Source organism: Lolium rigidum, chromosome 6 (genome assembly GCF_022539505.1).
Source record: "Lolium rigidum isolate FL_2022 chromosome 6, APGP_CSIRO_Lrig_0.1, whole genome shotgun sequence".
In the NCBI taxonomy this organism is placed as follows: domain Eukaryota; kingdom Viridiplantae; phylum Streptophyta; class Magnoliopsida; order Poales; family Poaceae; genus Lolium; species Lolium rigidum.
The window spans coordinates 44,434,137-44,447,112 of record NC_061513.1 but is presented as its reverse complement, the minus strand read 5'-3'; the positions used below and the strand labels follow the sequence as shown (position 1 = coordinate 44,447,112).

Genomic DNA, 12,976 nt, shown 5'->3' with positions numbered 1-12,976 from the left:
CGCTCCGTTTTAATTGCATAGAACGCTATAGTTTTCACTCTTATTGTTCTACGAGTGTTCTAGTTTTCTGGTACTGCGTTTAGCTCTTGTTGTTTCACTTGAATTTTTTCCAGAGCTCGTTAGTATTCTTTATTTGTGTATGATTAGCTCTCTGGTCCATATTGCTTTTCATCTCCCGAGAGCTATTTCAAATAAGTTGATTGGTGTTGAATATGAGTAAAATGTTTCATGACTATAGTGATGCAAAAGGAAGCTTGTCTAAACTGTGGCATAGACTTTGGCATGTCCGGAGTCCAGAGGTGTAAAAGAGAAATTGATTTAATTTCGGGTGGGCATTTATGAAATTCAGTGTCACACAAGGTTGGAAACTTTTGGAAAGATTTTTTCGTAATAGAGAAACTTCAGGATTTGATTTAGCAGGCGGAGGTGAAACAGAAGTAGAATAAGAAAAGCGGTAAAGTAAAATAAACTGCTGATGAATTTAATATTGATGATGATATTATTCAGTTTTTTTAGAGCATATTGAAGCACCAAAGAAGAAATGACTTCAATATAGAAGTTGGCTTTTGTTTGATTTTCACCTGTCATAGCCCGTGCGCATAGACTCCGAAAGCTCAAAAAAAAACCTGCAACCTACCAATCGCACCGTAAGTTAGGACGGTGGCCAGACAAGAAATAGATTTCGGATTTTCCCTATTGCCGCGCACGAATTTTCCATCTTCATTTCACACACCCAGAAACCGCGAAAAGAAAAAGATACGAAGCGAAACGAAAAGAAGAAGAAGCGGGAGTCCATCGAAAACTCCTGCGCTGTGATTGGTCCATCAGCCGCTCCCACGGATCGTGTCCCCCGAGCCGATCCCCACCGCCTGTCCTTCCCAGATCCGACGGCAGACACCCCACATCACGCGGATCGACCTCCCGCCCGCTCACCGCCGGTTCCTATAAAATCCCCCGCCCTCCCCGCTCAAACCATCTCACCGCACACACACACAGCATCAGCGCGCGCTCCATTCCAATCCCGCCGCCGCATCCCGAGCAGCAGTTCCAGTTCGCCGGAGAAGATGGCCGGAAGGAAGGGAGGCGACAGGAAGAAGTCGGTGACCCGCTCCGTCAAGGCCGGGCTCCAGTTCCCCGTCGGCCGCATCGGGCGCTTCCTCAAGAAGGGCCGCTACGCGCAGCGCGTCGGCTCCGGCGCCCCCGTCTACCTCGCCGCCGTCCTCGAGTACCTCGCCGCCGAGGTACGCAACCACCACTTCCCGCTCTCCCGAATCGATTCCCGCTCTGGTTTCCTGAATTCTATGTTTCACTCGACTGATCCCCCACGTCTTCTCCGCCCGCAGGTCCTTGAGCTCGCCGGCAACGCTGCCAAGGACAACAAGAAGTCCCGCATCGTGCCGCGCCACCTGCTGCTCGCCATCCGCAACGACCAGGAGCTCGGCAAGCTGCTGGCGGGAGTCACTATCGCCCACGGCGGCGTCCTCCCCAACATCCACTCCGTCCTGCTCCCCAAGAAGGCCGCCGAGAAGGCGGAGAAGGCCGAGAAGTCGCCCAAGTCGCCCAAGAAGAAGACTGCCGTCAAGACCCCCAAGAAGGCGTAGGCTTCCAGCAGTGATGAATAGGTGGTGGGAGGGAACATCTCAGTGCTAGAGGGTGTAGTGTGTTTTCGGTTAGATTGGTGTATGTAATCCTGTGTCACCAAGACAACCTCTGGTTGTTTCGTGTTGAGTTTCTTGCTAATGGAATCTGAAAACTGAATCGATTATCTGCGTTGGCAAACTGTCCTCTGAATTTCCTGCGTTCCAAATGTTGTTTACTTGATTGGATCTCGAGTTGTCAGTTTTTGTTTCGTACTGTTGAGGATGATATTGATATAATTAGCTTCATCTGGGTGCAAATTGTCATTTAGCAAGGGTGGCATGGAATCGCGCGATGTGAATCGAGTGTATTTAGGGATTTGGGGATTTTTTTTTATGTTAGTAGGCGATGTTTGATCTGAGAAGGAAAGTCTCGATCCATGCTGCGATTCCAATCGAGAAGCTCCTGAATCAGAGCGCCACTCTCTCATGCTCCAGACTGTTTGTGTCATGTACGATTTCGTTTGTCTCTTGCCCCCTTTTCATTCAGTTTCTGGCCAATTTTGTTGTCGTTTGGAGTCGAATCTCTTCTCTCTTTGAGATCCAATGGCGATGCATGGCAGATTTTGTTAACCTTCCTTGCAGATTCGCTCATTTTTAGGACAAGTATTTTGGACCAGAGGAAGTACTAGATTGTGTGAACCATCCTACATCTGGTTGCATTATTCTGGTGTTTTTTCTGCAAATATTGCCTCCAGTTTCAACCGAAATGTAAATGTTAGGAAGAATCTGTGAATTAATTCTGGTTTCACGCTAGATTGGGAACTACGGTATGGTTGAGGATTTGTTGTTGCCCTGGTATCTGTTCCACTGACTTCCTCCAGTTTTAACCGAAATGTAACTGTTAGGAAGAATCTGTGAATTAATTCTGGTTTCATGCTAGATTGGGAACTTTGATATGGTTGAGGATTTGTTGATGCTCTGGTATTTGTTCCACTGACTTGAGTTACAGGTCCGTGCATACTCCTGCTGTTCAGTTTGTGGTCTCATTTTGTTTGATGCTGTAACAGTAAGGCTTCCTGTATTTTACGAACCTAGTTAGGAAGATGATTTCCGTGCTAGCTTGTGAACCACCTGGTTTGAAGATTCTGTGTAAATCATTCTGGTTTCATGCTAGATTGTGGATGGTGATATAGTTCAGGATTTCCTGATGGCCTGCTATTTGTGCCACTGAATGTTGAGTTGCAGGTCTCTCCTATGATACCAACAAGACCGCTCTCAAGGATAAGTTCTCTCAGCACGGTGATGTTGTCGAAGGTACCGATCAATCTGTTCTGTTCTTGTTGGGTGCGAATTGTCATCTAGCAAGGGCGGCATGAAATCGGGCGATGTGAATCTAGTGTACCTACTAGGGATTTGGGGATTATTTCTAGGTTAGTAGACGATATTTGATCTGAGAAGGAAAGTCTCGATCCATGCTGCGATTCCAATCGAGAAGCTCCTGAATCAGAGCGCCACTCTCTCATGCTCCAGACTGTTTGTGTCATGTACGATTTCGTTTGTCTCTTGCCCCCTTTTTATTCAGTTTCTGGCCAATTTTGTTGTCGTTTGGAGTCGAATCTATTCTCTCTTTGAGATCCAATGGCGATGCATGGTAGATTTTGTTAACCAACCTTGTAGATTCGTTCATTTTTAGGACTAGTATTTTGGACCAGAGGAAGTTCTAGTTTGTGAACCCTCCTGCATCTGATTGCGTTATTCTGGTGATTTTTCTGCAGATATTGCCTCCAGTTTTGACCGAAATGTAAATGTTTGGAAGAATCTGTGAACTAATTCTGGTTTCACGCTAAATTGGGAACTATGTATGGTTGAGGATTTGTTGATGCCCTGGTATTTGTTCCACTGACTTCGTCCAGTTTTAACCGAAATGTAACTGTTAGGAAGAATCTGTGAATTAATTCTGGTTTCATGCTAGATTGGGAACTTTGATATGGTTGAGGATTTGTTGATGCCCTGGTATTTGTTCCACTGACTTGAGTTACAGGTCTGTGCATACTCCTGCTGTTTAGTTTGTGGTCTCATTTTGTTTGATGCTGTAACAGTAAGGCTTCCTGTATTTTACAAACCTACTTACTCCCTCCGGTTCATATTAATTGACTCTAATATGGATGTATCCAGACACATTTTAGTTCTAGATATATTCATATTGAAGTCAATTAATATGGATCGGAGGGAGTAGGAAGATTGTGGAGGTTGATATAGTTCAGGATTTCCTGATGCCCTGCTATTTGTGTCACTGAATGTTGAGTTGCAGGTCTCTCCTATGACACCAACGAGATCGCTCTCAAGATACTTTCTCTCAGCACGGCGATGTTGTCGAAGGTACTGATCAATCTGTTCTGTTATTGGTGGTCGATCTGTGATTTTGGTTGATTAGAGATTGACCAATAAAACTGATGGATGTGTGTGACAGTGAAAGTGATATGCCACCCGGTGACAGGGAGATCGAAAGGATATGGGTTCGTCAGGTTCTCTTTGGAAAATGAAGCAGCCACTGCGTTGGAGAAGATGATCAATGAGGTGAAATGTGTTCCATACATCTGCTGTCAAGTCCTGCAGGATAATATTGCGCCTAATGAAGTTTTTATCCTTTCGCTAACACAACTTTCCTACATGATGATAATTGTTTGATTTTCAGGTGCTTGATGGTAGGAACATACGGGTGCACTATGCGAACCGCAGCTGCTGCTGCTGACGATGTTGACATGAGTAAGGTGCTTGTTAGATACCAATTCTTTTGATATCTATGTTAGATCATGTATTATGTATGTCCAATCTGTGATGGTTAACAGTTCATGCTATGATCTTAGAACTTGAATATGGCATCAAGTTTCTGGAAGATATCTGCCCTTCCAGTAGTGTGTTTTCTATGCTGCAGCAAGCCTGGCATATTGTAACTATTCAGATTGCCACTGACCCTGTAAACTAGAGCTTATTTTTTGGCAAACGTATACAGCGGGCTGTAGTAAATTTGGGTAACTTTAACCCACAGGAAAGTTGCATTTCTTTATGCAGACATGAATCAGTAAAGATTCAGTGGGAAAAATATATTATGAATAATCTCATACTATTTAACTCGCCAATCATGTAAATGCAAGTGAGCTTTCTTTATTTGGCCTACTGTCTTCAAGGAGCTGTAGCTCAACTAGTATAGGAGGAGTATCACAGAACAGGAACCTGAATGTATATGCCTACAATGCAATTTGTCAACATCTTTTATTGACATCACCAAGCAAGTGACAATCCACCATATCATCATTTATCAAGGAGCCTTGTGCCTTGATATGTCCGCTACAGTGTTAGTAGCATAATGATTCCTACAAAATAATGATTGGATGTCTGCACAATGCGTATCATCTAGAAGTTAGAATAGTTGAAAATCAAATCTGGCATGGGACCTGGATGGCCTCATAAGTAATACTTCTAGGCAGGAAATCAGCCACTTCTTATTCTTCATTCTTGTCTGATTTTCCCAATTAGAGAAAAGGACTGAAAGATAGCGCCACTCTCCAGTACACATGCTAACTGGTCAGAGCTCTGAAATTAATTACTAGTTCAAGAGATAGAGTAACTATGTGTCTATTTGAATTCACACACCAGGTATTACTTCCTCTACATCTTCTAATCTGTATACTAATCCAAAACATCAACGCAATCTGAAAAAACTGTGTATCAAGGCTACTGATCAGTAAAATACCCTGACATGTGCAATGAAACACTACACACTCTTATGGCCCATGTTTTTTCTGCTTGCATGTTATTAAAGAGAAGAAAGATTGAAAAAAGGATACAGCCTAATCGACATAAAATAGATCCTTGCAATTATTGAATGACTGTACCTTGTATCATCAGTGCATACCGCGCCTCTCCCTATTGTAAATTGCATATGTTCAAAATCTTCCCTTATTTCTGAAAAACAGCAGGAAGTTTGTCATAACTGTAAAACTAATTATTGTTTGCAAGGGCTAGAGTTACTAAGGCGTTTATCGGTAGGTGCACACCATAGGCATCATTTCCTCCAGATCTTGAAGTCTGTAAACTAATCGAAATGTCGACGTAGTCGGACAAAAAATGTACATTAGAGCTAGACATCATACAGTCCTCAACTGATTTTCAGCTAATCAACGGGGAGGAGCTCCTTGCAATTATTTAATGACTATCTTTTATCATCAGTTCACACGTCACCTCTCCCTGTTCAAAGCATCACGGCTTCAAAATCTCCCTTCATTCTATACAAACTGCAAGAAGATGCCTGAATGGCCGAGTAGGAACAAAATGTGTTATATTATAGGCCTGATAAATTTGCCTGAAGGATCCTGCGCCCCATTTTTCGTGAAACATTGTGCCAAAAAAGGGAGTAGTTTCATACACGGGGTATATGAGATCAATTGATAAATGAGAAATAACTGGCAGGAATTTTCTTATGGCAGACACTAGATAAGCTTGATTCCCTAACAGATTATGGAATTGAAGAACTATGCTGTAAGTCTGTAATTATTAATTGTACTAGAGCAGTAAAGTTATATGGGAAGGAAATACACAGTAATCAAATGGATCACTGCCATCACACATCATAGGGTGCTAAGAATGAATCTACAATTGTGAGGATAGGCAACTGACGACACGGTTCACCTGCACACGTGTACATGTTATTTTGTCAGAATTGACATTGATTTGTACCTGTCAAGCTAGGTTCCAATATTTATTGTTATTGTCGCAGGCCGTCATGGTAAACAGGAGTCTCCAGTTAGTAGTTTCGTGATGATCCTGTTGGCTTTCAGTAAAGAGAAGCTGGGATGTGAAGCAAAAAAGAGGAACAGTAGGTATTCCCAATTACCAGACATGATATAATTTGAAAACTAATCAACAGAAACAGTTCCGCATAGCCATTATTTTATGCCAATTATTTGCAGATGGTTTGTTGAAGCAACCATTTTTTTTTAGGAAACAACAGTTATGTACCCCCTTTTTTTTTCTTCTCGTCGGGATGTTTCATAACTTTGCTTGCCACTATTGCTCTTTATGGAAGTTATATGGCAGGGCTCGACCTGAGGTTGCACCTAGGGAGTGATCAGTGTAAGTCAGTAACATGTTTACTGGTAATTATTTTTTTACTACTGCTACTCTGCTAGGCCTCTCATGTAAACATGTCAGAAAGCGATTAAGAAAGTACATAGGCTATGTGCATCTTTACGAGAGGTCTGTTATGAACCGGTGTTCTTAGTTCACATTTCTATGGTACCAGGTGGTCATCTGGTTTTTCTATGCAGGTACAAGCTGGGGAACGTATCACCTGAAAATGCATCAGTTTCTGCAAATCTGCAAATACCGCCAGAACCGTTGGATCAGTTACGAGTGGTCCGGTCTCCCTACCACTGAGCCAACCTGCACTTTATACAAAGCCCCTACACATTATTGCTCTCACACCAATCGTACAGGTACAGCAATCGAATTCCCCATTCCTTTACCCATCTCTCTCAGCTGGGAAGTTCGCTGCCTCATTTCTCCCCCGCCGCTTGCTGCTTGGTCCTCGCCGCGCAGCAAGATCTACGCATGGACACCTGAACCTAGCTAGGGTTTTCTATTCAGTTCGTCCACCTCGAGGTGAGTTTAGTCTTGTAGAAATTTCTTGCTGTGCAATCGCTATTTGTTGTTTAGCCATGCTCCATTGAACCATATGATTATTTAGTGTTGCCAATCAGCATCAACATGCAAGATGCACTCACGCTGCGCAATTTGGGTTTGCACGTTTGTTTGGTGTATGTTTAATCTGGGGAAAAACTAGGCTTTATTTGATACTTTTCTGTTATGAGTTTGGACTGGTCAATGATGGAGTCATCTGCAAAGGCTTCAGACACTTGATGTGAGATGCAATGAGAAAGTTAAAATTGGTAGTGGTTATAAAGCACTGCCCTGTGAATCTTTCTGATGTGTCAAAATGCTGTCTTTTGTTAGCAAAAACAAAATTCTGTCTGAACACGTATGTTACCCCAAATAACTTGCTTTTGCAGCAGAATATATAGCTCCAGGCTTTCATCAAGTTGTGATGAGTATCGGTTCATATAAATAATCATGTACTTAACTCTTCATCCCAAGTCTTTGTGGCTAACATCTTCATTTCCTACCATAATAGCAGGATCATAAGCTAGCACACTGCAAGTAGAATTCAGATTCGGTATCAAATGTTCATGCAAGCTGCTCATTTCCGAAAATCTGTTCATGCTAATATCTCAAAAGTTTGGCCAATATATGTCCACGAGTATATCAACTCATTGCTCATTTCTGAATATCTGTGCAAGCTAATTTTGGCATGCAATTTTATTTTACTGGCTATGGAAATTGTTATGCAGCGAGTAACCTTATTACATTCAGAAAAAACTCCATGTTAATTTGATGATGGTTGTAGTACATATATGTGTTGTTGATTCAGCATAAGAATATACTCGGAACATTCCAAGCCTGATTTCTGATTGAACTCGTCTTCACTGTTTGTGACTGTTAAATTAAATTACAGCAAGTAAACATATGTACTTATGTAGTACAGAAACGGTAGAACGGTGACTTGGTGGGTAGGATGTCTCTAATTTAATTTCATCAGAGATTGGAGAAGAATAGATCACTTAATCATTTATGTTATCCTTCTTTTAGAGTTAAAAGGATACTTGCCTGCTCATAATACGTGCTACTAAGCATTTACCTTTTTTCTGCAAGTAACATAGAAAATCCACTGGAATTTAAAGGATTTCCACTGCCAGGTCATATTCAGTAAACTTTTGAGTTTTACATGCAGATATTTGAAGAACATCAATGCACTCCCCGCATCCATTCAGAAGCAGATGATGTAGCGGGATAGCTGTTCTCTTGCACTATTTGAAATATGTATATATCATCTGGAAGTTATCTTATATTTTATATTCCTAGAACTAATACATATGAAGCTTTGTACAGCCCATGTGGTTGCTAATGTCATGCTGCATTCCATGATGGTTTCAGAACTGTAAAGCACACATGTGCTGCCGTGCTGGAGATCTAATGCTTAATTGATGCTTTTATCTCTTTTTTTTTCAGAATAATTGATGCTTCTATCTATGGATGGAGATTAATGCACTTTTTATAATATCTAGATTGTGCAGTGCCCTAAAGAAATTGTATAGTTTAATTATTCAGTTCTCTATGACACTATAACTAAAGAAAATCTTTTATCACATACACACAACTTGTTTTATTCAATTTTTTTGAAAACGTAAAGAAAAATCAGGTATTTCTCTGTAGCCAAAATTCTCACAACAATGAATAAAGATTGGCACGGGAAAGACCAAAAGGGTACATGAATGTGAGAACGATCTGTACTACTGAGCCTTATTTTTTAAGAGCGAACAGCTACGAAGGGCCTTTTTACAAATGGTTACTCGTGGGTGCGGGCGCTTTCTTGCAAAATAACTGTGACCAGGCACACTTGAGATCTGAACCGCTGGTACATGATCCAATGGCCCTGAGCGAAAATTTGCAGATTTTCAGGATCTGAACGTTTCCACCTGATACGCCCCCGTACAAGCTGCCAATGCTGATGAAGGTGCAGCAATGGGGATGGTTCTTTTGGCTGTAGATCTGGTTGGATATTTCGGTTATATTACCGTTAGAGGGATCATGTCATTGGGACAACTTATGTTGTGCATCTGTATTTGTCCAGTAGTTTTCTTGTAATTTATCGAAGAAGCTAGGTCGTTCTGTCCAATTTCAGATGATGAGCCTATAATGACATGTTCCATTCAGGGTCTATTATCCTGGTACATTCACTGGACTGAAAATGCAGAAAGTACTGTCGCGGGCCGCTAAGGGAGGCATTTTTTTGTTGTTGACTTGGGCCAGTATATCACTATAGTGGGCTTAACCTCGCGACCTGGGCACCGTTCTAATTGAGCCTTAAGGTGGCATTTCCTTAAGCCCAACAGATTCCTTAGAAAACAAGGCCCTCGAAGAAAAATGTTAACAATAGCAATCGAGCGTGGAACAGTTTTCTCTCTTTCAAATGATGATCAGCGGGTCAAGTGCTCGAGACTTGAGTGCGATGGTTTTGGTTTTTGGCTACAGGTGTACGATGTCGCCGTCTCGTCTTCCCTCAAGTGCAGGTTATGAAACATCTGGATTCATGAGCCGTGACGTTTGGTTTGTGAATTTGCATTTTCTATTCCCCCTCCATCCTCAGATAAATGTATTTTTAGTTTTAAGTTAAATCTTTTGAGAAATTCGATCAACTTATAAGGCCAGCCACCATGTGGTGGAAAAGTGATTCAAAGAGCTCTATGAACCGGTTCAATACAATATATAGAAGCGAATCGATTCATAGTTTCAGCATAGAAGACCGAATCAGTGTCTTGGTTTGGTTCAAGTTGGATTTCTCTATGAAAATAAGGTTTCTATTCTGACATGTCACATGCAAAGCCAATCAGCAGTGAACACCATGTAACCAATCGTGGAGGAAGACTTTTACACATCTGTTGGATGGGTCCTATCTATGCTTTGAACCGATGTCACACATAGCAGTAAAAGACCACCAACTGCATCTTTATCTTAAACCGCATACACATAGTGCGTGGATCTAATGAAAGTAGCAGTACGTATGACACTAAATTAATATCAACAAATATATTTTTAAATATTGTTTCATAATATAGCAGTTTAATGATAAATATTTTGCTACTTTTTTTATAAAGTTTATCAAATTTTATTTTTTTAATAAGGATAAAAGATAGAAGTAATTTCTCCGGTTCTTATTAATAGACTCAACTTTATCTAGATGCATATGCATGAATGCATCTAGTTAAAATCTTAACTAGATACATACAAATTTAGATAAAGTAGAGTCCATTAATATGAACCGGAGGAAGTACACTTTTTTAAATATTTATTTCCGGCATGCGGTATGTACAACGTATTCCAGTGTGTATACATGAGCCATTGTTTATATATTTTCGACTCTTCAGGATAAAAACACCATTCATGGGTCGTTTTCCATCAAGACTGAGCCTATATTCCGGCCTAAACCGGGCCGTGCAAGTGGCACGCCGACTGGCGCCGTTTCCCGCGGTATGGACGCGCACGTATGCAGCTTATCACGCCGGTCCCGTCGGTATCACTTTCATTGCCGACATTGCGTGTCACCCTTCTTCCGCTACGTACTATCATGCGTTTTTTATTTGAGGTTACGTGTCATGCGCATTCTTTTCCCTGATCTTCGTCTGATGCTTTCTATGCAGAAAGCGCTGTTATTTTCATGTTGAGGAGTTTATGGTACTCACTCTGTCTTATAAAAGTTGTCATAGATTTGTGTAAATTTGCCTCCCCCTCGAAATAACTTTGGTTGCGCTTTATAAATAAAGTTGCAACGACTGAATCGATACAACATACACAGGAGAACCTTTTACAAAACATATCAAAGAAAAAACAATAAAAACATAGAAAACCCAAGGTTGCCACCGAAGACGTTGACGCGAGACCAAGTCGAATTGGGGCTCCATGATGATGCCCCCAAGAGGGTAACGATACACTGCACCGCCGCCGTCGAGATCGCCAGGTCTAGGGTTTTCACCCGGAGTTGTACTGCGGGTGGATATCCACAACAACGCTCCCAAAAGGGTTAGTTCAAAATAAAACTACAAACAATTGAGATCAGGCCAGGCACACATTTTTAAATAAAAACAAATGCATCTTAAACTGAAAGATGCAGACACATATATTATATATATATATCGATGGTTGCAGAATTTCATGTTCGGTAACGAATTATCTAGAAATTTCAGATATATGACATAGATGTTTTGTTGCCAAAATATCAGTAAATGAGGACTTCTAAAGCATGATAATACAGAATATTTGATATGTACAAAACAAAAACCAGCGAGTAAATATGAGGCAATAAATGAAAATAATACTTGTAAGTAAATGAGTGGCAGCATGAGGTTATAGTATTACTCCATCCATCTCTAAGCACATGGTGCACACGTACATATTTTAGGATTCAATCTTGACCAACAAAGTGTGGATTTTGTTGTAAAGTAGAATCATATTCAAGAAATATTTCCAATGGTACACGCTTCATGGCACATTTTTTCATATATCATTGCTAAAATTACTTCAACTTAAAAAATACGAAATACATGAACGTCATTAAATACAGACGAAGGGGTAATCTTGAAGAATGAAGACCATAGCTATACAATGGGAACCTGATAACAGTTTACCGTGAGATATCATCGAGCCTCTATTGCTCTCAAAGCTGGATAAAGTTAACAAAATTATGCTCATAAGAAATCTTAGAACCGGTCTGGTAACGTGAGTGATAACAGCTCTTAACTTTTGATAAAATATGCATACATATTTTTAAATTTGGTAAAAGTTTGCACACAAGACATGAATGCCCGGTAAATAGTGGAATTCACTCTTAGAAGTTTGTATTTAGACCTTTGTTCGTTCGGATTGGAAGCACCATATTCCAACCTTTTTAAAACAATATATATCCTATTCCAACTTTACTTTACACACATGTTGATATATAAAATGTGCGGAAAAGAGCAACTTTTCAGTCTTCGTATCTATCTCAAATTTCCTTCTTCGTGTCGTTTCCTTCCCGTTTCTCATATGGAGACAAAAGGTACCCGTCAGGGAACAATATTGTTTTGCGGTACGAGCCAATGGGATGCGTGGGGGGGATTGTTACACCCAAGAGGATATTATTGACTCTTCTAACAACATGCAGTGGTTCTGTTGAAGAAATGGACGTGCACGTTACGTGCTACGAACAAAACGCACGTCTATTATCATCGAGGACTACACAAACATATTTTGCGACTTAGTGGCTGCAGCGATCAGTCCAGGCACTATGTAATGAGATATTTCCTCTTGTGTTTTTGTCTCTGGTGATAGAGAAAAATCTACACCGTGATATATTTAGTAGGCCAAACCAACCAGGTAGAGCATCTTCAGCAGGTGATATGAAAATAGGGCACAAAAGAGCAGTTTTAGGACAAAAATTTGGTAAAGAAGAAGAAAGAACTTACCTTTGACACAAAGTGTCTAAACAGCTCGTGTGCAAGGCAGAGGTCGTTGGCCGGTGGCGGTAGGAGACCTTCAGTGGCGGAGCCAGAGGGTTTCTGTGTAGTCAATTGACTACACAGGATTGGGGCAAATCCTTTGTATGTATTAGAAAAATCCTAAGAAAAATATGTAAAATAGATAGATACAATGAGTTTGACATCACAGTAATATGGTCCTGGCACCGCTACTGGAGACCTTGTTGACGGCAGGTCAGAGCCTCAGTGGAGCTAGGCTTGTAGTAGCCT

The 12,976-nt window shown here is 41.0% G+C and overlaps 1 protein-coding gene across 1 annotated transcript; it reads left to right on the top strand.

The window, feature by feature from the left end:
* Window positions 1-1,033: 1,033 nt before the first annotated feature.
* On the top strand, window positions 1,034-1,618 carry LOC124668246 (protein H2A.6-like). The gene is made up of 2 exons (XM_047205419.1): window positions 1,034-1,241; window positions 1,344-1,618. Exons 1-2 carry the CDS (start codon window positions 1,065-1,067, stop codon window positions 1,599-1,601), a joined length of 435 nt encoding a protein of 144 aa, XP_047061375.1. The 5' UTR covers window positions 1,034-1,064; the 3' UTR covers window positions 1,602-1,618.
* The last annotated feature ends 11,358 nt before the right edge of the window (window positions 1,619-12,976 follow it).